We start from the raw sequence: 23,699 nt of genomic DNA on the forward strand, positions 1-23,699 counted from the left end.
GTAAATGTCTTTGGCAACTTATATGAGGAAAAAAATACTGCAGATATACTTGGAGAAGCTTCTGTCCTCCTGTCTGTCCTACTGACTCTTCGTCCCATTTCTGGCTGAAAAACATCGTCTGTGGCAAACCACCACTGCGGCGATAATGCAGCTTCTTTGTGTAAAAGGGGCTACTGTAAGCATAAGTAGCCCACTGCAGAATTGCCACATGATGTGAAAATATAAGTGAACGCTGACCCCTGACTAAGATAGATTAGCAAAGGCAGTTGTTTAATAATGAAGAGAACAACTCCCATGATTCAACGCTTCTTTTGTTTTGTCTTTATTGAGAAACGTTTACTGCTGTGCGTTTGAGTCAAATGGTTTGAGTTAAGATGAACGGCATGTTTTGTGACACTTAAGCTTGACAGTGTGTTTTTTATCTCCTGAAACATCCTTAACGTCATTTTTGTGTGTACAAAGATGCACAACATCATGTCATTGTCTTTTGTTACCTCCCTCAGCAGTCCTGTTTTCCCTAGTTAGAAACCACCTCTTGACATGGCCAAAAAAACAGTCAGAATTGTAAATCATTCAACATGATTACTGAAACTGTGTTTTCTTGTTTACATGACATTTAAGAAACCAGGTTACTGCTGAAAGCCGACTGTGAGCAGAACACCCTGACACACTGCTGCTGTGGGTAGTGGTGGAGAGGCAGGAAAGGGTTAATAGAGGAATGGAGAGAATGGAAGAGTGTGTGTGTGTGTGTGTGTGTGTGTGTGTGTGTGTGTGTGTGTGTGTGTGTGTGTGTGTGTGTGTGTGTGTGTGTGTGTGTGTGTGTGTGTGTGTGTGTGTGTGTGTGTGTGTGGGCGGGCGGGCGGGCGGATGGTTGGGGGTGGGGTGGGGGGGATGTCTAAACCCGTTCTCCCCGCCTGCATGCCCACATCCTGTGTTTTCCAGAGCAGCCTGTGAGTCTTCCCAAAGAGCTGAGGGGCCAAGCTGTCTGCCTCTCCCTCCCCCACCTCCTCCTCCTCTGCGTTCCCTTCATTAAATCCTCCCCTCCCTCTGTCCCAACCTTCCTCCAAGCCTGGAGCAGCCATCAGCAGACTTGCATTCCTCTTTCCCTTTTCATGGCCCCACACAGGGTTTCGGGCAGAGAGCTGAACTACAAGTAGAAAGAGCCGAATGCACCATTTTCTGTGTTAGAGAGGAGACGATTCTGGAGCCTGTATGGAGCATCGACTAAATGTGTGTAATGACACGGACTCAGAAAAACAATGGGAGGTGGACTTGGCTTGTTAGCTTGACTTGAATGGACAGAATTACACAGCATGTCTTGTCCATACTTGAAAAGAAGAGCAGCCACTTAGCTCTCACCTGTACACTTTAAAGGCCCCATCCAGTGCTCAGCAGATTGTTGCCTGTTTACTGCCAGTCATGTGTAAGTGTCTTTGTTCAACTTATTCAGGCGGCTATGTTGAATTGAGCACACTATACAAAACACAACTAGCACAGACATGAAACTTGCTTGAGAGGGGTAATTCATCACCATGAACCAACATCATGTCTGATTTATTGTTGTCAAAGACAAACGAGTTGTATGTCTCAACAAGCTAATTTAAATATTGGAGGGAAATGAATAAAAGCCAGACTGTTTGAAAGGAAGGCAACTCACTCAAGAACAGTTGAAGGATAGCCTGGTAGCGTTCTATAATTTTCTCACTGTGTCAGGAAAAGACTCAAACTGTCTGTGGCTCTCAACTTTCAGTTCCCACTGAAATGTGAGTCTAAAAGTTTCACAAATATCGTTGCACTTTCACAAAAGGCTCATAAATTATGAAGATACAAAGAAAATTCATTAAAAAGTATGTCCTTAAACAGCTGCTTCTAATGATGGCCACTCACTTATTTACAGATGTTGTATTGTTACTTTGGCCGGGTCACCATCTAAAAAAATAATTTTTCAAAAATTAGATCTTCTTAGGTTTTCAGATAGATGTCTAAAGTCTAGGCAAGGCCGTGTGCGTTTGAATAGCTGGCATGCCAATTTGAAACAGACAGTTTTGTCAAGGCAGTTTTGTGTTCAGATGGCTTTATACACAGATCGACCAGTAGCTGAACCATCATGAATGAAAAAGCATGTTCTGCTATGAATGAGTGCATGGAATCTAGGAACAAGCATTCTTAGATTCTGTTCGAACACACGCCACAGAAGAAAGCACCCTGCCCCCTCAATTTGTGGTACCAAGTGCCACCATTTTCCTTCCCAGCATGTTTCTGTTTCTAACTCCTCTGTCAAGTAAGCCCGTATCTTCACCAAGTCTAATAAACTTTGCTTCCATTTGAGCCGAGTTGCAGGGCTACCACTCCACATTTCTTGGCAAGACCTGCCCTACTCTGCCTCTGATTGGCTAAATTTAACCACATTTGGCCAGTGGTGGGTGCTAGCTTCTCACCCTGAAAGGTTCCCTGAAAAGGAGAATGTAAACCCAACAAATCCAATCCATTGATTTAATCATTTTCCCACAAGGGATAAGTGTCTGGAAGTGCAGCTGCAGGCTAATGCTAAGCTAGCACTTGATTTTTGATGATCCAAATTGAATGGACAACAGTAACGGTATTGTTGGGATATGAGACTATATGTGATCTTAGATTTCAGATATCATTACATGGTGATATGACACAGGTGTCATCTCTTCCTGGTTTCAGAGGTCAGTCTTTTTCTGAACCAGACTTACTGGACTGTTCTGCTTGATCTAATACTTGTGTTTACCTACTTTGTCATTACATCCATGTTACTTATGATTTGTTACTGTCTGTGTCTGGAATGCTCCATTTTAGCCACAGAGTGAGACATCTCGCCTCTGTTCAGTCTTGAACTCTCGTGAGAGTTGCACATGCACATTACTTAACAGGCAGAATCAGAGGCAGAGTAGGGCGGGTCATGCCGAGCAAGGTGGTGTGATCTAACATAACGCTGCTACAGCAGGAGCAACTGTATGTCTGCTGACTGACTGGAGTGTATATGTTTTATTATAAATGTATAAAACTATAGATTAATATAGCACCCGTTACATAGTGACGCACATAAGATATGAAAGGCTCGCAGGCGTTTCAGGCAGTGCAGCAGAAGTGTTTTCTGTGGGAGAGCGTAACTCCCTCTGGCGTGGACTGGGCTTTTTCACTTTGTAGAGCTTTTCCATGCACGAAAATGCTACATAACACAATAAAGGAAAGGCGAAAATCCAAAAAGTAGAATTTGACCTCTTAAATTGTTTTGCGACTACGATCTTTTATGGCGCAGAGGAAGAAGATACATCCGGCTGTGATAGACACTGTTCTTATTAGTAGGAAACATTAATTGTTGCTTTGGGTCTACGATGTAATTTGTTGACAGTAATGCAAGTAACAAGGACTAAAACAGAGATGGTGGCTAGTTAACTATACCAGTGTGGATTGAGTTAGGGGACATGTAATCAGTGGGTCTGCAATGTTCATTCAGTCTTTGTTCACAGGCTCTTTTTCTCATGTAGCCTTAAATGTTTTGTTTGGAGACTTTATCAATGACCCTTTAATAACTATACAAATATTCATTGATGTGCGTGTATGTGTTCATACTAAAGTTCTCTGAGGCCTGTTTTTCCACCCGTTCTACTCAGATGATCATGACTGATAGTTTCACTGCACAGACAGAGTTCAGTTCCACTGTGTTCTCCCAGCACAGCCTCCCAACCCCCAACGCAGGCACCCTAACCCCCACCCCTGCTCCCTAAAACTGGGAACCTTCTCAGGGTTCTGCTCCCAGTGGTCCAAATCTGAAGTATTATCCTGTAGCTACAGTACACATCAGTTAAAGGTTGCTTTCTCGGAAACGGTATCAGATCAGAGAGTTGAGGCAGCACACCGGGGGGACATCGGAGTGAAAACCAGAAAACATCCTCATAGAATATGATCCCTTTCACCAACATCATTGATAGTGGCTGCTGTGTGTGTGCGATTTACTGCTGTTAAGTGTTTTGATGCTAGTAGTGATGCTACTCTCTTACTGAAGTCACATGCAGTGCAGAAACAAGTGAGCAGAGTGACAGAGACACCATTCACACTGAGTCACCGAAACCTTAAAATTATTTTAAAGCTTTTTTTTCACATCACTGTTGTTTAATTGCTTCCATGTGTTTTCCTCATCTTTCTTATGTGAGTAAAACGGTCTCTTTCTTTTTGCCCTCCCATCTCAGTGTTTGGAGAAGTTCCCTGTGATCCAGCACTTCAAATTCGGCAGCCTGCTGTCCATCCAGCCAACGAAGCATTGATGCTCATGCTGTGCACACAACGGAAAGACCAAAATTTCAACAGTTTCCCCATCCTCTGGCATCCTCTTGAGCAAATGCACCGGTAGCAAAAATCCACCCTACATTCCCACATGTTTACACGCATGTGGGAATGAAGGCGTATAGGCCATCCGTAACTTGAATGCAGCGCATGTTGGGATGACCTTTGTGATTTTGGAGCATCTATATTTTTGTCATGGTATTTATATAATGGATAGTTTGAATTGGCTCCTTTTGAGGGTTGAATTTTTTTTAGCAGTGTGCTCATTAAAGTTTCATACTTGAATTTACCTCAGAGTTTGGATCCTCGTGAGCAGGAGCTTCATTCAAAGAGTCAATTTAAGGACGTTTCTTGGTTTTGCTAAATGTTTAAATTTTGTTGCACTTGTTCCAATATTTGAGTTGCCCACTTCAGCCCAAAATGTAAGTCACATTAACAAGTTGATAAGAAATGGCTGTCAGGGTAGATTTTTCTTTTTCCTAAGCAAAATTATTTTTATGTCTTGTTCAGATGGGATTTGATCTGAAAAGCTTCCAGAATAGCTCATCCAAAATGGACTGTACAGACTTTTCACGATTTCATGAAAAGTCAGTTTAGATACGAATCTCTGCATGAATCTAGTGTTATTTTTCCCTCAAAGTCTATCCCTTAGCAGTTCTTCTCAAAAGCCCCCCAGTCTTAAGTTAAGTTATTTTAATTTGTGTCAGTTAAACATTGCAGATTGATAAATTGAACCTGAATTAATTCTTGTGGTTGTGCTGTGTAGCTTTTTCCTCAAAATCCTCAGTGGACTCAGATTTTATTTTATTCCAGATTAAATTAGTCAATTCTGCATCTTTCAGTTGGCACATTTTGAAGATCTTGGCATGGGCTATTTTTGTGTTATATACATGACTGCCATTTTACATGATAAACATCGACTGGAAGCTGTGTTGTGGATTGAAGGTCATAAAGAGGAGGGGAATCTGACAAAATGATGTCATTTCACTGCTACTGGTTGAAAAGTGGGAAGGATACTGGGCCATGTTTCAGACAAAACAACATATTTGTTAACATTGGCTAACAGCATTGAACCACTTCCTAGCCTACATCATTGTAAATTATGTTGTTAAGTATATTGTGAATTGAATTATGGCCTTATTTCCCTCCAGATTTTCACTCCATTGTCTGCTCTGTTGCTGATGAATCAGGAAGCAGTGAAATGAGAAAACTTAAATCTGGGGGGACACTAGGCCACATTTCAACATAGAACAACATATCTGATAACCTCTTAGCTGCAGTTAGACAACAGCTAAAGTTAGCATTCAGCCATTTCCTAGCTTACTGTACCATTAGATACATGTTACACAATATGATAGGAAAAGTATAAATTCATTATGAAATATGAATGCACATCTTAGACACATTAAATAAAGCCTGAAAGTAAATCACAGTGTATGTAATAAAATCATGATGTTAGCTAGGAGGTGGTTGAGGGCTGATGTCAGTGAACGGGTTTCCAAACATATTGCTTGACCTTGAATACTGTATGGCCCGATATACTTTCGGAGCCATTGTCTTTTCAGTCGCTGATCAGTTGGGAAGCAGTGAAATGATAATGATTTGTCAGGTTCTTGATCATTTTCAACTTTAAACCTGGAACACAGCAGTATGACATTTGAGCTCCCAGCCTGATAGGATAACAGAAGAAAATGGCTGCCATGTGAATACTGTCTACGGTTCAAACTGTTTATCACTTTGGCCTCCACCAGTCATTGTGTAATAAGATAGCATTGGTCTCTGCTAATTTGAAAGATATGTCAGTGGTCTGCAGATAGTGGCTTTAAGTTTTCCTCTTATTTTTAGATCAACAAAAAGGTTTTTGTTTGAATTCTTTAAAACAGACACAGCTGTTTGCAGGGACATTTTCATCCTCACTCTGAATCTTTGTTTCCTGCTAGCTTTGTTTTTACTAAGGTTCCAAATGATTTAGCAAACTATGAGCTAAACAAACTTGAAGTAAATTGCTTGTTTGAACTACTTCATAACTAGCCACAAAGAGTGCCCCAAACATTGCTGTAAGAGGCTGCCTGATCCACTCCATGTGTGGCCAAGTTTCATTCACAAAAATGTTACCAAACAATAAAAATAAGTCTGTAAAAACTGTGGAACTTAAAGTCTGGTTTTGGAAACTTTGGAAACAGTTCATCATATGTAAAGTTTAGGTCATTTAGATCAAGGCATTATGATATTAGGTCTGGACCTCCAAATCAGCAGTTTATACAAGTTCAGAGAGGGAGAAAATTAGTAGGCGCCACAAATTCTTTAAGATGTTGTAACATGACAGAAGTGTTTGTACGGGTGCTTCTTCCATGATCCCCATTGTTTGATCTGAAAAAGACTTGGACGTGCTTGTGACCCAGAGATGAACCAAGCAGTGAGGTAGATGGATTCTGAAATGAGGAAAGAAAGTGTTGAATATTGTATGAGTCAGAACAACTAGTTCTCCATGTGAAGGATGATTTCTTTTAACAGCTGTGGTTCCAGGAGAAGGGGAACTCCAAAACAACATGCAACAGTCATTTTTTCTCCTTACTTACTAGGAGACCTCATAAGGACAGAGGTGGAATTCCCCTTACATACAGGATGTTGGACTGAGGGGTGGAACGAAGCATAGCAGTCCAAAAGCGAATGAGGGACTTGCTGTATGACGCAGCCTGTGAAGGCATGTCCTTCACAAGAGTGACGTCTCTCTACCAGATACTTTACAGAAGAACCAATGTAGTATCATGAGCTCGACTGAGAGAAAAAAAAAAGCACTGGTGCATTCAAGAAATCCTGCTCAACCCTTATGTGACAGTCATCATTTTGTATCACCAGGTCTTTGTGATACTCACTAGTCATCACAGCACATAAAGAGCAGAGTTGGGTTACTTTAAAAACGTACTATGATACAGTTACTGCGTAGTTACTGTTAAAAATGTATTCACTAACTAGATCCAAGTATTAAAGTAATGTTACTTTTGGATGATAGTCTAACATTTAATCTTGATAATGTGTGTCTGTAGGAAAGACACTTGTGTAGGCTGTTCACTTTCACTCACTGAATGTATCTGTAACCTAATTACATGTTCTTTTTGGTAACTTTAGCAGAATACATTATGTTTTGATTATGTTCTGCTTCTCCCCAGCCTGATGAAGTGCTGTGCTAAAAGCCAGGCGTCATCTCCAGTGTTTGTTGTTGTCAGCAGCCCGAAAATGTTGCTCACCTAGCAAGTCTGTAGGTCCTAAAAGAGCTAGTTCATTTTGATAATAATCAGTTTTAGATGTTGAGAAATTAGGTATGTTTAGGAATGGCAACGATGGCCTGCAATCACAGTACACAGCCACTGAACCTGCTGTACAGCAGCTTGATAACTCAGTAACACAAAGCTCACCGCCCCTCAGCCAAACAACGAGGGAGCACCGATAACAGACAGTTGTTCAGCCGCTAACTAACACAGAGCACACAGTCCCTGAGCCCACTAAAAGAGCCTCTGCAGCAGCAATAAACTGTAGTACCTTAGGTTAGCATACACCACACAGCTCCTGAGCCGAGCTCAGTTAAGAGTCACTGTCGTGCTATGGAACCTTTTTAGACTAAGGTTAGCTATGTTGTTTCTGCTCATCAGATTGTGACATTAAACAGTCTTCTGTGAGCTTATAAAACATAGCAGCCTAGATGCTAACAGATCTCCCTGCTGACCAGCGAGAGAGAAGAGAGCAGCCTGTAGCCCTTTTCACACAGAGACTCTGCATTATTGCCAAAAGGAAGGCTCGCCTATATGCTGCCTCTGTTTGTTCACACTGGACCAAGCAGCTTAAAGATGCTCTAGTGTGTCATTTCATACAGCATGCCGGCATTGTGAACCAAACGAGGAGCGACAGTGCACATCATGACAATGACATCTTTGTGTTTTTTCTAATTGTTTTCTGTTTCCATCTGTTAATCTAAATATGTACCTGCTGAGTGTCTATAATCATATTGATGCAGCTATAGATCCTGACCCACCATGCATCCTGGAAAGTGACAAAGTGAAGTTTTTCGCCCTAAATTGCATAATTACATGATCACCATCAGACAACAGGAATCTGTCTGATTCTCACTCGTGGGGAGAGAGGCTGTTTTTAGGGGGAAATTTCACTGAAGTCTCGGTCGGGAGGGCTGATCGTCACAGTGAGCTTTTCAACACAAGTTGTCAGAGACAGTAACTACAACAACACAGTAGTGGAAGGAAACAGAGACAAGGTGAGTGTTTTGCTCTAAATCATGTCACAATATTCCCACCACTCAACTGCGGTAGCAACCTGACTCTGCTGCCAGGATGGACGCCGTTTTTCGGGCAGCAATGTGACAAAGAGTCAGCAGGACAGACAGGATGACTGACACTTCTCCATGTATAACTGTTGGGTGCCCCTTCACTCAGCTCTATACACTGCATGTGTGTGTGCGCATGCCTGTGTGTAATGTGAGTGGAAAAAATGAATTTCCCCTTGTGGGATTATAAATAGTATATAAAATTTAAAAAATATATGTATATTTTATTCCTCATGTAAGTTGCCACAGACACTACCAGTTACCACATTACTGTTGTTTGGTCCTGTAGCGTTGCTTTGTAAGCTGATGTGTGGGTCATTTCTCTTTTATTTTGTTGAGTGAAGGATCTGTTTAGTTGTCAGACTGAACACAATCAGAGCAACACACTCCTGTGCTGCTGGCTTTTCCATTCACACTGACGTCGTCTCGTCTCTGATGCAGCTCAGATTCTGGCGCTACAGGCGGATCAGAAACAGAATGAAACTTTCTCCCCTCTCCGTCTCTGTGACTTTCGCAGATGGCAAGGCAGGGTGTAGGCACATGACTCCCACCTTGAAATGGCAGTGTGAAGTCGGCTTGTGTCAGTGTAGTCAGGCGCTCTCTGAGGAGTACCTCTGGAAGGAGGTCTAACCAGAGGAAAGGGGATTTTTTTCAGTTGGATACCTTCAAAATGTAGCTCACTCTTGCTGGTTACAGTCTCCCAACCCGCGCTTTAATATCCGTTTCATAAATCATAGGCCTCCAGTCTCATTAAATGGTCTTGAAATTGTATATGAGGGGTCTTATTTGCCCAAAATATTTGAACTATTTTTTCTGTCTTAATTTCTCTGGTAACAACTTATCAGAGCCATCATTTATCAAAATAAATGTTAGTGAAACTTTAGTTAATAGTTGTTTGACTGTCAACAAACAAGTCAATTCTTTATAAAACATTTATTAAGCCACTGGTCATTTTAAAGTTGCAACTGATGATTCAAAACATCTACAGCTACTTCAATAATCGATTATAAAGTATTATGTTGTTAACAGTGGAATAACTATGTAAAACTTAAATTAATATATGTATAATGTATTGATGACAGTTATTATGAAGTGTAAATAGTCCTTTCTTTCAAAACAAATGCATAAATGCATGAATGTCCACATCTGTGATGTCACATAAGCTCAAACTAACAGTCTTTTCACTTTATACTTGCTCTGACTTGTTAGAGTAATGTACATTACCCTCACTCACTCTAATCACCATATTAAACATATAGCCCACCACTGAACAGGACCGTATGTATACCTTACCTGTATACCTGCAGTGCTTTAAAAGAGCACTGTGGAGTTTTGGAGAAGACATTCAAAGTCAGAATTTTAATAATTCCAATATTTATGAGGTGATAATACAAATGTTTTACATAAGTGAATAAACAAGCTGATCTCAGTCCCAGAACACTATCTGAAGCTAGAAAGGTGTCAGGGTCCACCACATATAAACAAAGTGAAACAGTAAAAGATTGTGTCGTCCTCTAAACTCACTTTGTTTAATCAGTTTATTAAGTCATGAAAACAAAGAGAGTTTGATGATTTATGTTTATGTTTTTTGTGTGTATGTTGAGACACACACACAAAAGAAATAGTCAATGAAGATATTTCCCGTCTCATTAACATTTCTTCAACAAAACTACAGAGTACCCCTTTAATAAGAAGAGGGTTGGTCTAAAAATAAGACTTTACTTTAGTTAAAAAAAAAAGATCTTGAAAATATTGTGAAAAGTGTCTGACACCTGTGCACACACCCTGCTCATCACTACATGTGGACTGTCAAACCAGCAGGCTACTCAACCTCTTCTCAGCAGCAAACTGGTGGATTTGCAAATAAAGTAATATGCTAACTGTGTGGCCTCACCATGCATGTTGTGATAGAGAAAATGAACTTGACGGTTTAGAAGTACTGTTTTCAAGTTGTCCTTTGTGTTGAAATGATGCATCACAACTAGTCAGTTGGGGCTATCACAGATGTTTTCTACCAGTCAGGTGTTAGCAAGCTGCAAGGAAATGGCTGACTATGAGTAGATGGTGACTGCCTGAATTCACGATTCATAAGTGAGTTTGTATGGTGGGTTTGGGGGTGCAAATCTAAATGGGAACAGGTCTGAATTTCTTGGCCTCATTTTGTGGAATGTTTGGAATGGGACAGCTGCATCGACCCGTTCTGACTTGTCTGGGCTTGAAATGTGGACTTCATGTAGAAAGATTCTAAAATGAGATGCAGCTGCAGACTTAACTGTGGATAGCAGTGCTGGAAAGCACTCAGGTACTTTACTTCCTTTACTAAGTATAAATTCAAGTGATTATACTTCTGACAAGAAAAAAAGGTTACAATGTTACGTATTACAATTTTTAAGGATGTTCCAAAACTTTCTGGCTTGTCGCCACTCAATGGGGGCCTCTTGTCAAAAGGTTCAACCAAAGGGTAATTTTTTTTTTCACTCAACCCTCTCAGATGGCTCCATGTAAATAAGGCTAAAAGATAAAAGGATAATTTTCAGAGGATACACATTTTTGTGTAGAAAAACTTATCTAACGTGAATTATTTCCTATCTTTCAGGTTTATCTTGTGGCCCTTTGGAGGAGCATATCTCTTAGTTGTAAACAGATAAAAATCAACTGCACACACCCATTTACAGTGCATATAAGAAGTATTCATCTCTTAATTGTTCTCCTTTCAATTGCTTTTATAAATATAATCATGGTCAACATACAAAAAATATACAAACCAAAAAATTTGCAAAAATAAACTAAAAAAAACCAACAGATTTTTACAAGGTCATTTGAATTTATTATAAATATATAATGTAAAATAAGTGATTGCATAAGTATTCACCCCCTTTAAAGTAATGGACTTAATTCAAGTAAAGTAACTGACTCGCATCCATTGCAAGAGAACCAGTCAGTGGGTGCTAGTGGTCTCACAGTTAGTGAAAGTTAGATCACCTGAGTGCAGTGAATGTGTCTCAACTGATTGTAGTATAAAGACACCTGTGTCTGAAGGTCCAGTCACTGGTTAATCAGTACTCCTGGCTCCTGGAGGGGCCGTTACTGTCATTTTTGTATTTAAACACAACATGGTTCACCAATAATGCACCTCTGATACTACCTCCAGAGGCGTATCAGCACCGGAGTGAAAATTTCACCCCTCGCCACCTCTGAGACTCTCACACAGAGGAGGTGTGGAATTGGCACAGGAACCCCACATTCAAAAGGCAGAGTGAACGGGGCTAATGTTGAAGAAAGCTCATTAAATCTCAACTAGTTTTGAAATATCATCTAGATTTCAAGGAAAGGCGTGCTGGAGACTCCACGGTCAACTGGAAGAAGGTTCTTTTGTCTGATGAGATCAAACTGGAAACAAGATTCAGTCTGCAAGAGAACTCCACCTTGGGAGAAGATTTATTTCTGAGCAAGACAATGATTCGAAGCATACAGAGATGAACAGAAATGGTTAAAACAAAACACAATAAGGGGCATGTTCAGGTGTGGCCGAGTGAAAACCCAGACCTCAATCCAATAGAGACTTTGTGGCTGGATTTGTTTTTTCAGCAGAGAAAGTACTTTTACCTTGATCTTGAATGTGTATGTTTATTTTGCTAATACTTAGTGTGTCGCTGCTTAAAGGAGCAGATCATCCTAAAATTGAAGTTAAGTCAGCCCACTTCCCTTCTCCAGGGTGACCGAAGAATCCTGAAACATCTGGAAAACAGCAGAATACTAAGAAGGTACATGAGGGTAAGGTCTCTGCAGTTACACACTCCAGTACAAACCTCTGAAGGGTAATATGCAATGATTAAGGTGGGTAGTTTTGTGGAAGGCCTCACCTTGTTTTTTAGGATACCCCTGCATAGTTTACCTTTAGTAAGATTTAAGGTAACTGTATTAACACTTTCCCTCTACAGCACAGCAACAGTCTTCATTTGTCTTTACAGTTCAGTCAAAGATCCCCTCCACACATGTATTCAGACATGCATAGATTCTCTAATGTGTGTCTGGGAAAAGAAAATAACTACCGCATTGAATCATGAAGATGGCACCCACCTCTCTAAGTTGCTGCTGAGCACAAGATCAGACAAGTCTCAAGTCTCATCCTTCACTCAAAACAATTCGCCATGTCGCAACTCATGCTCGTAGCGCCGCCTCTTAAAACCAGATTTTAATGAGCTCAGAGAAAACGTATTCTTTGAGCAATGAATATAAAAATAGCCTACTAACTCTTTTTGGTCCCGCACATACGTTAGGAAAAAATGATCTTTCAGTTTCTTGCTCAAGGGCACTTCAGCATGTGGATAGGAGCCACCAACCTGAAAATTAATGACCGACCCTCCACCAACTGGGTGCCAGACTTCCATTTATACAGGCTTCCACTCCAGCAGGACTGGTTGTTGCCCAAAGGTCACACAAACTGTCAGCCACCAGTTTGAGTCAGTATATAGTCAAGGAGTCAGGGAGTTCTACTCTGACAGGTACAGTATAAAAACCCCCAGTGAGCTAAAAAAAAACTGTTCATTGAGTAATAATAATTATGTCCTGCTATAGTTTTTATTAAAATTATGCAGTTACATCCAGTGGGTTATATAATATTCTTGTGGGAGTAGCCTGATTCTTTCCATGTTACGGTGTGGCCACATATTGTTTCTTCATCATAATTTATTATCATCAATTCAAGCATGTAAAGAGGGTGTGGTCTATCTTTCCCTTTAATGTTTTTTGGGGTGTGGCCTATCTGTTCTTGATATGCAAATGATATGCAAAGAATGTTCCGCTATGGTATTATGCAAATAAAGGAGTGGCTTGTATGTAAATACAGAGGTGGTCTATTTTTTTTCTCCACTGTGCAAATAAGAGTGTGACCCATTGGGGTGGAATATAATCTGTGTCATTTTACATTAGTATAAATATCTGACTGAATGAAGCATGGCCTGGTTTTCACTGAAAAAGGAGAACTGCTGTGTTTTACTCAAATATAATCTGCAGCTCATTTGTGTTTCTACCAGTTTTTTCTCGCCACTCGCCACTATATTGCTCTGTGTCAGCTGCAGCGAACAGTGTCATCTCTTAAAGGTTTGGATGTGTGGAAACATCCTTTAACTGTGAAAACTGTAGCTGTAAAATCATGTTTTCCAGAGAGAATCAGATGACTACAGACAGCATGCTACATAAACACACATTCAAAGAGTCACTTGAACCTTGCTGCAGTGATGTACGCTAAGACCCAGTCGCATCACAAAACATACTTCTAACCCCACACATCCACCAGTGATACTGGGTGTGGGTGGAGGTTACACAGGCTTGAAACTATAAACCCGAGATGGCAGCAGAACACTGCTCATCACAGTGCTGTGAACTCACTCTTGAAGATCCAGCAGCAACTGAGAATGTGCCCCTCTCTGTCACCAGCGCCATCACGGTGGCTCACAGTCAGTCATGGACTGCTGTATTGATTATTTTATACTGTAGCCACCTGAACACAGTGACACATGAAAATGCGGACATATGGAGTATTTGATCAGCTGTTTGCAGTCAAAACCTGAGAGTGGAGAGAATACTGATGAATGTAAATTCGCTCAATTTAGATTAAATCTTTCAAAATGAGCTCTAATGGCACAGTACTGTAACTAGCCTCACAGTGAACAGGTCTCATGTACACAGGTTTAGTGTAGTGCTTTAGTTGTTACAGTAAAAAATTACATTGCTGCTGTTGAAGACCCACCAGACATGAGGATCTGTAGATTGCAGCGTTAGTCCAGATAACCTGGATGAATGGAATCTACATTGTTGAATAGGCCTGCCACTGTAGGTAAAAGAAAATAAGTTTAGCTCTCTAATTTGGGTGAATTGACCCTTTAGAGGTTAAATATATCACATTTTGAACATTAATACAGCAGCAAACAACTCTTTTCTGTGTAGATATAATGCAGTAATGATGTGCTCTTATCTGAACTTCTTCGTTCTTTGTCTTGGTCGCCGGCTGGCTGTGTGTTGATAATAGTCGCTCTAAGCCCTCCCCCTGTCTGCTCTCTACATGGTGCCCTGCTAATAAACATTCTCATATTGTAGATTAACAGTTACTGAAAACATCTGAAGAGAGGCTGAGCAGAAGCAGAGCCTGGATCCATATTTGTTCAGCACCGCCTGCTCTGATAGTTTGATCTGAGATACGTGAGCCTCCCTTTTAAAATGGCGGCTGAATATTCATGAACAATCTACTGTTACAGTGAATCAGTACACTTAAACATGTTCCCGAAAACACTTAAAGTGAAAAATGCAGTAACAGCATCTCGGTCCATATTTGATCAGCGCTGGCTTATTTTACAGTTTGGTCAGCAGTGTGTGTTCAGATTCTGTTGTTTTTTTTTCCCCTGTTGGTTTGCTCAGAGATGCCGGTGCTCTGGTGTCATATCTGGTGCCACTGAATTCCATATGTTTCAGCTTAATAATTATATCAAGCAGAAAAATATGAGGTTACATTCAGACAAAAGCAGGTGTTGTTGCAATCAGCTGCGATGATGTGGGAGTGTCGTCCCATGGTCCCTATAACCAACCCGCCAATCCAGAAGGTGGTGCTAATACATTTAAAACCGGTTTCCTCTGTCAAACAACAAGGAGAAGCTTGCAGTGGTTCAGCTGCTAGCATGCTGGTCCTGCTCATAAGTGGTGGTCCATTTCCACAGATTATAAATAATAGTTTACAATCAGGATGTAAGGCACACACTAATCATTAAATTTACGTTAAATGACAAAGAAATGTCCGCTGTGTCCCCCTGTAGCATTAGCTACGCTGCTAGCACTGCTTGAACTCTGATCTGTTGCTTTGTAATTTTGTGTGCTGCTTCTCCCAGTGATTGTCTGCATCAACGGATCAAAATTATTGTTTGCTGCACGGCCACATGGCGTGGGTTGTTTTCTGCCTCCCCCTGTGGTCTGCACCACAGCAGCATTAACACCCTATCCTCATTCAAGTGAAGGAATAGCATCATTTGATTCAATCTGAGTGGGATCATTTCACCATGTCTGTTAAAGCCTGGGCATCACAGGGATGTTCAGGGATGTTTACTCTGTCCACGGCACTGTGACATCATTGTTCCAACTGATCACACCTGGAGAGAAACATTCCAAAGAATATCAGAGCAGCTACAAGACGTCAGCCTGCTTAATAATACGGGTGGGAATGGAGAGTTTTGTTGGAGTGATGTTCACATTAGCCTGGACCTGGTCTGCATCAGACCCTTCTGACAGAGACCCCCTCCCTGACCTCCCCTCGCCCCGCTGTCCCCCCACAGTCCTCTGTCCAACCTGACTGACCTGCATGATGTGGGCTGCCACAGTCTGGCCCCCCGTCCGCCTGTACACCTATTCCCTATAGTCTAGACCCTACCCCCTCCCTTCTGCTGTCACATGTGGCCTCCCCCCGGCACATCGACCCCTGCTCCTGACAAAGCATGACTCCCTCCCCCCGCCAACCCCCCTCCCTCTGTTGTCTGCCCTTCCTCCGCCCAGCACCCCACCCCCCACCACCTGGTATTGTCCTTTAATGTGGATATGGTGATGAAAAAAAGGGGAGTGATGTGTAAAATGGACAAAATAACTGACTGACCATCTTCTGTTTTCTGCCCTGCTTCAAATTTTGAGCTTTAACTGAATTTTTTTTTTCATTGTGCAATGCACTGCTCAACTAGCATGTTCAGATATCTAAGTTTTTGGTTTTGTGGGTACATTTTTTTCCGACATACATTATGTTTATCATGTTATATTTCATATATGACATATATCCAAATCAAAATATTAAAAGTAATTGAAGTGAATGAACAAGTAAGGGAAGTCAAATAAAAAAATCACTGATGCGAAAATGTCAATCAAAGATTTTGATTGTGTGTGTGTGTGTGTGTGTGTGTGTGTGTGTGTGTGTGTGTGTGTGTGTGTGGGTGTGTGGGTGTCACTCTTTTCCAATCCAGATGGAGGAGCTGTGTTAACACCATTGTCCACCCCATTTGAGAGTTGTGGAGAGGGCTGTCGTTGTTATTGTCTGATATCATTTCACGTTGTTTTATTTATTTTTTTTGTTAGCCTTTATGTTTAAGCAAAGAGCTTGCAATACATACTCAAGCTATTGTAACCTCCTGCAAGTCATACTATATAAACACACAATGCATTGTTCACATTGCCTTATCACCTCCATTACAACCTACCAACACCAAGTTATTATGGGTAGCAGCAGCTGTGTTAATGCTGCAGAGGTAGAGGAGCGAGCGAACAGCAGCGATGGATGCGATGTGTCGGGGCAGAGTGATGCCTCAGTCTAAAAAAACGAGCCAGGCAGGAGGAGGAGGAATGAAAGAGGAGGAGGAGGAGGAGGAGGAGGAGGAGGAGGGATGGAGGGCGTTGTGGGCTGGTGAGTGGAGAGTTTGAGGGAGGGTCAGTCTGAGGTGGCTCTGCTCTGCATACAGCCCCACTGATATCTTCATTCATTGATTTTAAAGAACACCACCAAGTGGCACACAGGAGAGATAACAGGACTCAGAGTTTTGGGAGGAAATTCCAGCTGAGATGAAGGCTAACAGGAAGTGTAGTCAATATAAAATTATTTAGAAATGATTTATAAATCTGTTAAAAGTCATGAATAGCAAGGACTATTGTTTGTTTCATATTAAGATACAACAAGCTGCTGGTTAGCATAGCTTAGCTCAGAGACTGGAAGCGTAGCAGGTAGCAGCTAGCCTAGATCTGCCCCAAAGTATCAAAACCTGCTCTCCTGTGAAGGTCACTAACATGTTACATCTTGTTTGTTTCATTACTTAGAAAAACTGAAGACTGAAAATGACCATTGGACATTTTAACTGCAGGACTTTTTCTTTGCTCTTAGCCGTTGCCAGGTGACCAGCAGTCCAGGAAGCTGCTTAAGAAATAGGATCCATTCAAACAGGTAGTCGTAATTTCTCCTATTTCATACTTGTAAAGATGGACACACCTCGCCAACCCTGACTTCAAGAACCAAGAGCTGTAGAATAAACTGTGTATTAGCATGTCTGTCTTATAAAGACAGCCTTACATAATTGGTTATTGTTTCATTATGTGCTCTTTTCAACTGCTTCCATCAGATCTGTGACACGTTGCCAAGTGATTCATCAAGCGGTAGTAAAATGTTACTTATAAACACTTTAAAATGGTGTCTTGCTTCTGTGCATTACAGATAAATGGGTGTGTTTGTCATCATGTGTGACAAAGGTTAGCAACTCCATTAGCCATCATCAACACACAGCTTCATCACTGCAGTAAAACACAACAGTTCAAGATTAAGATTTTATTTTTTTTATTAAGATTATAAATTTTTAACAAATATTTTCTGGAACAGTTTTACCCGGTGATATACAATTTAGTAAGCACAAAAATACAATAATAACAACCAAATATGTAGAGAATGGCTGAATACTCTCTTTATTTTGGTACACATAGTGCTCATAAAGCTAATGCGTGGATTCTCAGGTTATGGCTAAAATCATGAGTTTGCCTTTTTAAAACAAAAGGACTAAGACTATTATTTTACAAAACAATGGAAAACTCACAAAACCAAGACATGTTGGAATTATGAACTGCTGTGAAGGCTTTGAGCAACAACCATGATTTTAGCGAGGAGGATGTTCAAACCGCCAAAATAAGCCGGCCTGTGTGCTGGGACACGCTGGAGTGGAGGTGAGGTGATGAGCGCAGTGACAGAACTGAAGTGTTGGCACTGGATGAAGAGGCAGGCGCTGGTTCAGTCCATGTACCATGAAAGTGATCAGGGGAGAGTTTTTAATGTGGCGTTTGTTTCACATGACAACAAGCTGCTCAGAGTGTGCAAGGTCCAAACTGGAGATGGTGGTTTTTTTTTGTTTTTTTTTCCAAAGGGACAGTAGAGACATTCAGTCACTTTCAGTTCATAACAATAGCTAGCAGTAGTGTGCATCATATTTAAGGCAACAGAAGTCAATCCATTTCATTAGTCACAGAAGTGTGCAGTGCACCTCCCGCTCTGAGAGCAGGAGAGCCTGTACATGATACATATGGCACAAACTCTTTCCTCTCCCTTCCAAAACTACTCTCATTAAATAGCTTTTCTTTTTTTTTTCTTTTTTTTCTCTACAAAAATAAAGTTGATTCAGACCTTGTGGGGGGAGACAGGGTCAGTTGCAATGCCTCCATCTCCTGTCCAGAGTCAGCCCCTGTGATGTCACCCAGTGTGCACCAATGAACTGTGCTCACATGTTACTGGTGGGTTTTAAGACAAAGGTGTGCTTTGAGGTATAATATCTGATACTTTGATCCTCTGTATTATTGGAATTGCCCTATCTGTTAACCATGAGTATGGAGGCTGGCTAATGTCAGCACTGGGACTTCAGCTCATCATTCAGACAATGTGGGACCAGAATACTCCAACGGATTTTGCTTAATGTTCCTCCTCAATGCTTTAACTAAAACATTAACATTTGCAACGTTTATGATATGTGATATGCTAACGTGTAAACTCCTTCACCGAACCACTGGTGACAAATTCAGTCACGGATTCTTGTGTGCTCATGAAAAAAAAAATGTCCCCACAGAACATCTGATAAATGTTCCTTGATGATTGCACAAATGACATCTTCTTCTACACGAGACATGGTTCATATGTAAACTTTCTGTGTGAGCGCACTTCTTTACCAGGAAAACAGTTCTCCGCTGGCTTCTGCTTGCTCATGCTTTGAGGAAAAACACGTTACAACTGACCCAGATCCCCCTGAAAATAAAGTGTTTTGACTCAAAACGCCACGATCGCCCGAGTCCATGCTCCGAGACTGGCCAGGACTTGTTTGCTACAGATCTGCTCCAAGTCCGTCTGTCTGCTCAGCAGCCCCGAAAACCCCGAGCCGAAAATGGAGATCAGGTTGGAGATGTTGGAGGTGTCCGTGTAGTCCGGGTGTGTGTACGAACAGTCCTCCCGTTTCGCCCTCTTGCGAGCCGCTGTAAAATCTGATAGTTCTTCTACGTCGGACACGCAACAAGCGAACTCTACCTTCCGTTTCTTGGCCGGGGACTGTGCGCCCTGGCCGCACTGGAGCGCGTCACAGCAGCAGTCCTGGTGGAGGTAGCCGTTCTCCACCGTGGTCACCACATGCGTGTCCAAGTCCAGGACTGTGGTTTTGTTGCAGTGCGCGCTGCCGTTCGCAGAAAACTGGTCACAGTCCGACACGGGGGAAGGCTCCATGCAACAGCTCCGGTAGAAGGATGGCTCCGGCTCTTTACCGTCGTCTTCCAGGTGAGAGCAGCCGGGGAGGGCGCTCGCTGTCCGGGCGTGTGCCGCGTCTCTGTGGCACGCAGAGCCGCACAGACTCACGTCCTCGCCACAGCAAGCAGCCCGCGCCTGCTCCTCATCGTCGGCGTCCTCTGCGTCCAGCTCCAGCGGGTTGAGCTGCTGGATCTCGTTGCAGACCGTCATCACCTCCTCGTACTGCTGCATCCTATAGATCTCAGCGTATTTCTCCTTGATGTAGACCTGCCTGGCGTTCCTCAGCACGTAGGAGACCAGTAGGTTTTTGTGTAGCTTGATGCCCCCTCTCTGCGTCCTGGAGTTGTGGATCTTCATTAAGGAAATGGAGATCAGGCTTTGCGCGTCCACTGCGCATTCCATGGTGTTGATCATTATAACGTTCCCCTCAGTCCACCTCCAGCCCGAGCGAAACCGACTCTCGGCTATTTGCGCGGGTCTCGTTTTGTTCGAGGAGAAAAGCTCAAGTCAGCTCTGTGGAGAAACATTGGACACAATGATCCGCCTCCCTGTGTGACCCAGCAATCATTTGCAGATGGCCTCAAACCAAAGTATATATACTACAGACAAAAGGTCCGCCCTCATCAGGGAGAGCCATTCAGCTGCCTCGGATTTGCTGAGTGACAGACTGCCGCTCTGGAAATATGTGGTTCTCGACCAATAGGCGTCAGGCGGTTCCTCTGTGCCATTCAAATTCCACCCAGGCTGTCTAACAGGAATGCCCTCATTTCAGCTGCAGTAGAGCTGGGACTTCCAAAAACCAGCCCGAGTTCCGGGTAAAGGTTAGACTACATGTTTCAGTAGAGACTGTTCTTTTTATCCAACAACAAAGTAGTCACAGTTTCTGTTAAACAAAGGGTCTTCCAAGTAAAAAAAAAAAAAGTTTCAACCTTTGATGAAGAAACAGAAGTTTAAGTTTAGTTTAAAGTTGTCTGTAGAACTATGACAAACATGACAAGAAAAAGAGAAACTGACATCAGGACATTTCCATTTGAAAAAAGGAAGATCTGCTTTCAAACCACCACAGGTCGCAACGCCTTCTTTCACCACTGAATAAGGACTCAGCCATACATTTCACTGACATATACAGACTGATTTTCTTCTGTTGTTATCTCAGGAACCCTGCACGTTGCACAGGCACATTTATTATATATTGCACAAGTTATGTACATAAAAGGACAGTTACTGCATATAGTATGTTTATCTTTATTCCAATAGGTTTTTATGATATTTTAGTCAAATTGTTATTTTTATTCTTTCCAATCTCTCTTATTGTCTCTATTTTTTGAGACTCACTCTTGTGCTGCACTTTGTTTCCCTCTATACAGCTGTGTTACTTGCACCTTTCTCCCAAAGTGGATTAATAAAGGCACATCTTAAATAATAGTCCTTATACCCCAAACTAAATCATTTCATCTTGATATAATGTGAACCAAGGTGTTATTTTTGTGCCATTATTGCATTGTACTGTCCATGTGCTTGTTATTTTTGGTATATTCCTGGGATTTGATAGCACAAAAGAAAATAAAAACAAACCTTCATTGTATTTCTGAGAATAAATCGATTACATGGAGCCATATGGATAGTAGAGTGCAGATTGTTGGACACATTGAGGAGTGTGGGAGATTTGAAGTCATTGTCTTGTGCAGGTTTCACTGCTTAGTCGTCTCATATAAGTTAAGTCACAAACTGAAACAAAACATATTTTCTTGCTTATATTTTGTTCACTGATGTATTTAGCCATGCAGATAATTACATGGTGTCCCACTTCTAAGATAATATTACTCTCAGATTTCTACCTCCACCCCAGTACAATTGAGAAACTGAAGACGGTCAAATTCCAGTGTGCTTATCATCTTTTACAGAGGAGCATTAGAAATCAGTCTGACTGGAAACATCAAACTGCCATAGATCATCAACACCCACCCAGCCACAGTTTTTTTCTCCCTGCTGCTGATACAGAGGTATCTGCTGCTGTACCACCAGACTACAGAGCAGCATTGTTCTTGTTTCTCTGGATAAACCACCGACATCACTGTCAACTGTTTTCTGTTTGTTTTTTTGTCAACTTTCTACCACAGAAACAGTCCCTATGAATGTGTTAGGTAGTGTTGAGGTGAAGGTAGAAATCTCACAGATCAATATCTAAAATCTAAATGAACAAAACAGTAACACATTGTCACCAAACACTGCCCCATATCAGAAGCAGTGAAGACATATAAGCAGTCACCAGCAGGGCTGAAACTGTGCCATTAATGGCCACTAGATGGTGGCTTCAATAATTCCCCAGCTGCACTGGATTCCACTTAAAATGTCCCAACTCTTCTTCTGCTGAGGCTCTTAGTTGACTCCTCCTATATGTCATGGTGGCATTTGATCAGCCAGCTGCAGATTCTTCAGCAACACAGTTGGTACATTTAGCTAGTCTAACAGCATGAATATCAGACTGATATTTAAGGTGACCAGAAACATCGCTCCAAATGAATGATGATGTTGCTCAGTGTCTGCTGTGTGTGTGTGCGTGTGTGTGTGTGTAAACATTTCAGATACATTTGTAATGATTAACTTTAAAAAAAAAAAAAAAAAAATTATCATGAATGCCACAGAACATCTTCTTTTTCCACACGAACAATATTCAGACAGGCAGTGTTACACAGGAGAACATTTTGTCCGGTCCTTAAGGTGGACCAACTTTTCATTAAAATGCTGCTGACTGTTTACTGTGAACCACTGCTCCAAAACAGAGCACATCTTAAGTAACAGGGACAAGTTAGAAGATACACAAGCTGCTCCCATGTGACAGTTGTGAAGCAGGTATGTGATTGAGCAACATAGTAAACCAGCAGGTCGCACACACCAGAGGCACAAAGAGACAGTGACTTACTTGAAATATGAAATATTGAAATACTTGAATATTAGTTTTGACTTATAACTTGATTTTTCTCCCAAATTTCATGCAGAATGCAAGTGGGATCTGCTCGGTGTGTCGATCAATGTCTAACTGTTGTCTTGATTTTCTGATATATCTTTATACGCTAGTGTCCAGTTGTTGTCTTTCAATGGAGCCCAATGTTTTTTCTTGCCATACTCTGCCTCTGATTGGTTGTCTTCATTGGTTGGGTTGGTCAGATTAAAACATGAGCAGTGAGATTCGTAAGGGTAAGAAATTTCAGGGTAGGCCAATCAGAGACAGAGTACAGCCAATCAGAAGCGGTGCAGGGAGTGCCTTGGCAAGAAAAGAAGTGTGACCATAATGTTGTGTCAATGTTGCTCACATGTGGCCAAAAATGAATGCAGCTTTTAAATTGAAGTATGTTTTAGAGGTATTCGGCACACTGACAGACATGTCTAACCCGTCCTCCTTACACAAACAACTATATAGGCCGTTTGTGAAAGCAGCTTATTATGGCTCATATATGCAGTTTTCTTGTTAGGTCCTAGCAGTTATGACAGCAGCAAAGACGGAAGGCAAAGTAGTATAAATACTGTCAAGTCCGCTTAGGGAGGTAGTCAAGTTATATCACATATAATCTGAAACTGAAGTTACGTTTGTAACATAGTGATTTTAAGTCTAACCACAATGTTTTCCTCCCACATAGTTGTAGAACCTAAACCTAACCTAACAGAGTAGTTTTAGTGCCTAAAGCTAACCACATAGTTTTAGTGTCTAAACTCGACTAAGTAGTTTTAGTGTCTCAGCCTAACCAAGTAGTTTTAGTACCTAAACCC

The 23,699-nt window shown here is 41.6% G+C and overlaps 2 protein-coding genes across 4 annotated transcripts in view; one reads left to right on the forward strand and one right to left on the reverse strand.

Moving 5' to 3' along the window:
- Window positions 1-6,458, forward strand: part of ptpa (protein phosphatase 2 phosphatase activator) — a 29,597-nt gene extending 23,139 nt beyond the window's left edge. For all 3 annotated transcript variants that reach the window (XM_037116532.1, XM_037116533.1, XM_037116534.1), the window contains exon 10: window positions 4,218-6,458. In XM_037116532.1, the coding sequence (XP_036972427.1) occupies window positions 4,218-4,292 (75 nt within the window). In that variant the 3' untranslated portion in view covers window positions 4,293-6,458. The remainder of the gene's footprint in view (window positions 1-4,217) is intronic.
- Window positions 6,459-17,979: 11,521 nt separating this feature from the next.
- On the reverse strand, window positions 17,980-20,510 carry ier5l (immediate early response 5-like). Its single transcript, XM_037118369.1, has one exon. The coding sequence runs from the start codon at window positions 20,343-20,345 to the stop codon at window positions 19,464-19,466; it is 882 nt and encodes a 293-aa protein (XP_036974264.1). The 5' UTR covers window positions 20,346-20,510; the 3' UTR covers window positions 17,980-19,463.
- Window positions 20,511-23,699: the final 3,189 nt, after the last annotated feature.

Source organism: Acanthopagrus latus, chromosome 12 (genome assembly GCF_904848185.1).
Source record: "Acanthopagrus latus isolate v.2019 chromosome 12, fAcaLat1.1, whole genome shotgun sequence".
In the NCBI taxonomy this organism is placed as follows: domain Eukaryota; kingdom Metazoa; phylum Chordata; class Actinopteri; order Spariformes; family Sparidae; genus Acanthopagrus; species Acanthopagrus latus.

Coding starts and splice junctions, on each gene's coding strand:
- ier5l (XM_037118369.1), bottom strand. CDS start 20,345: ATGATCAACACCATGGAATGCGCAGTGGACGCGCAAAGCCTGATCTCC.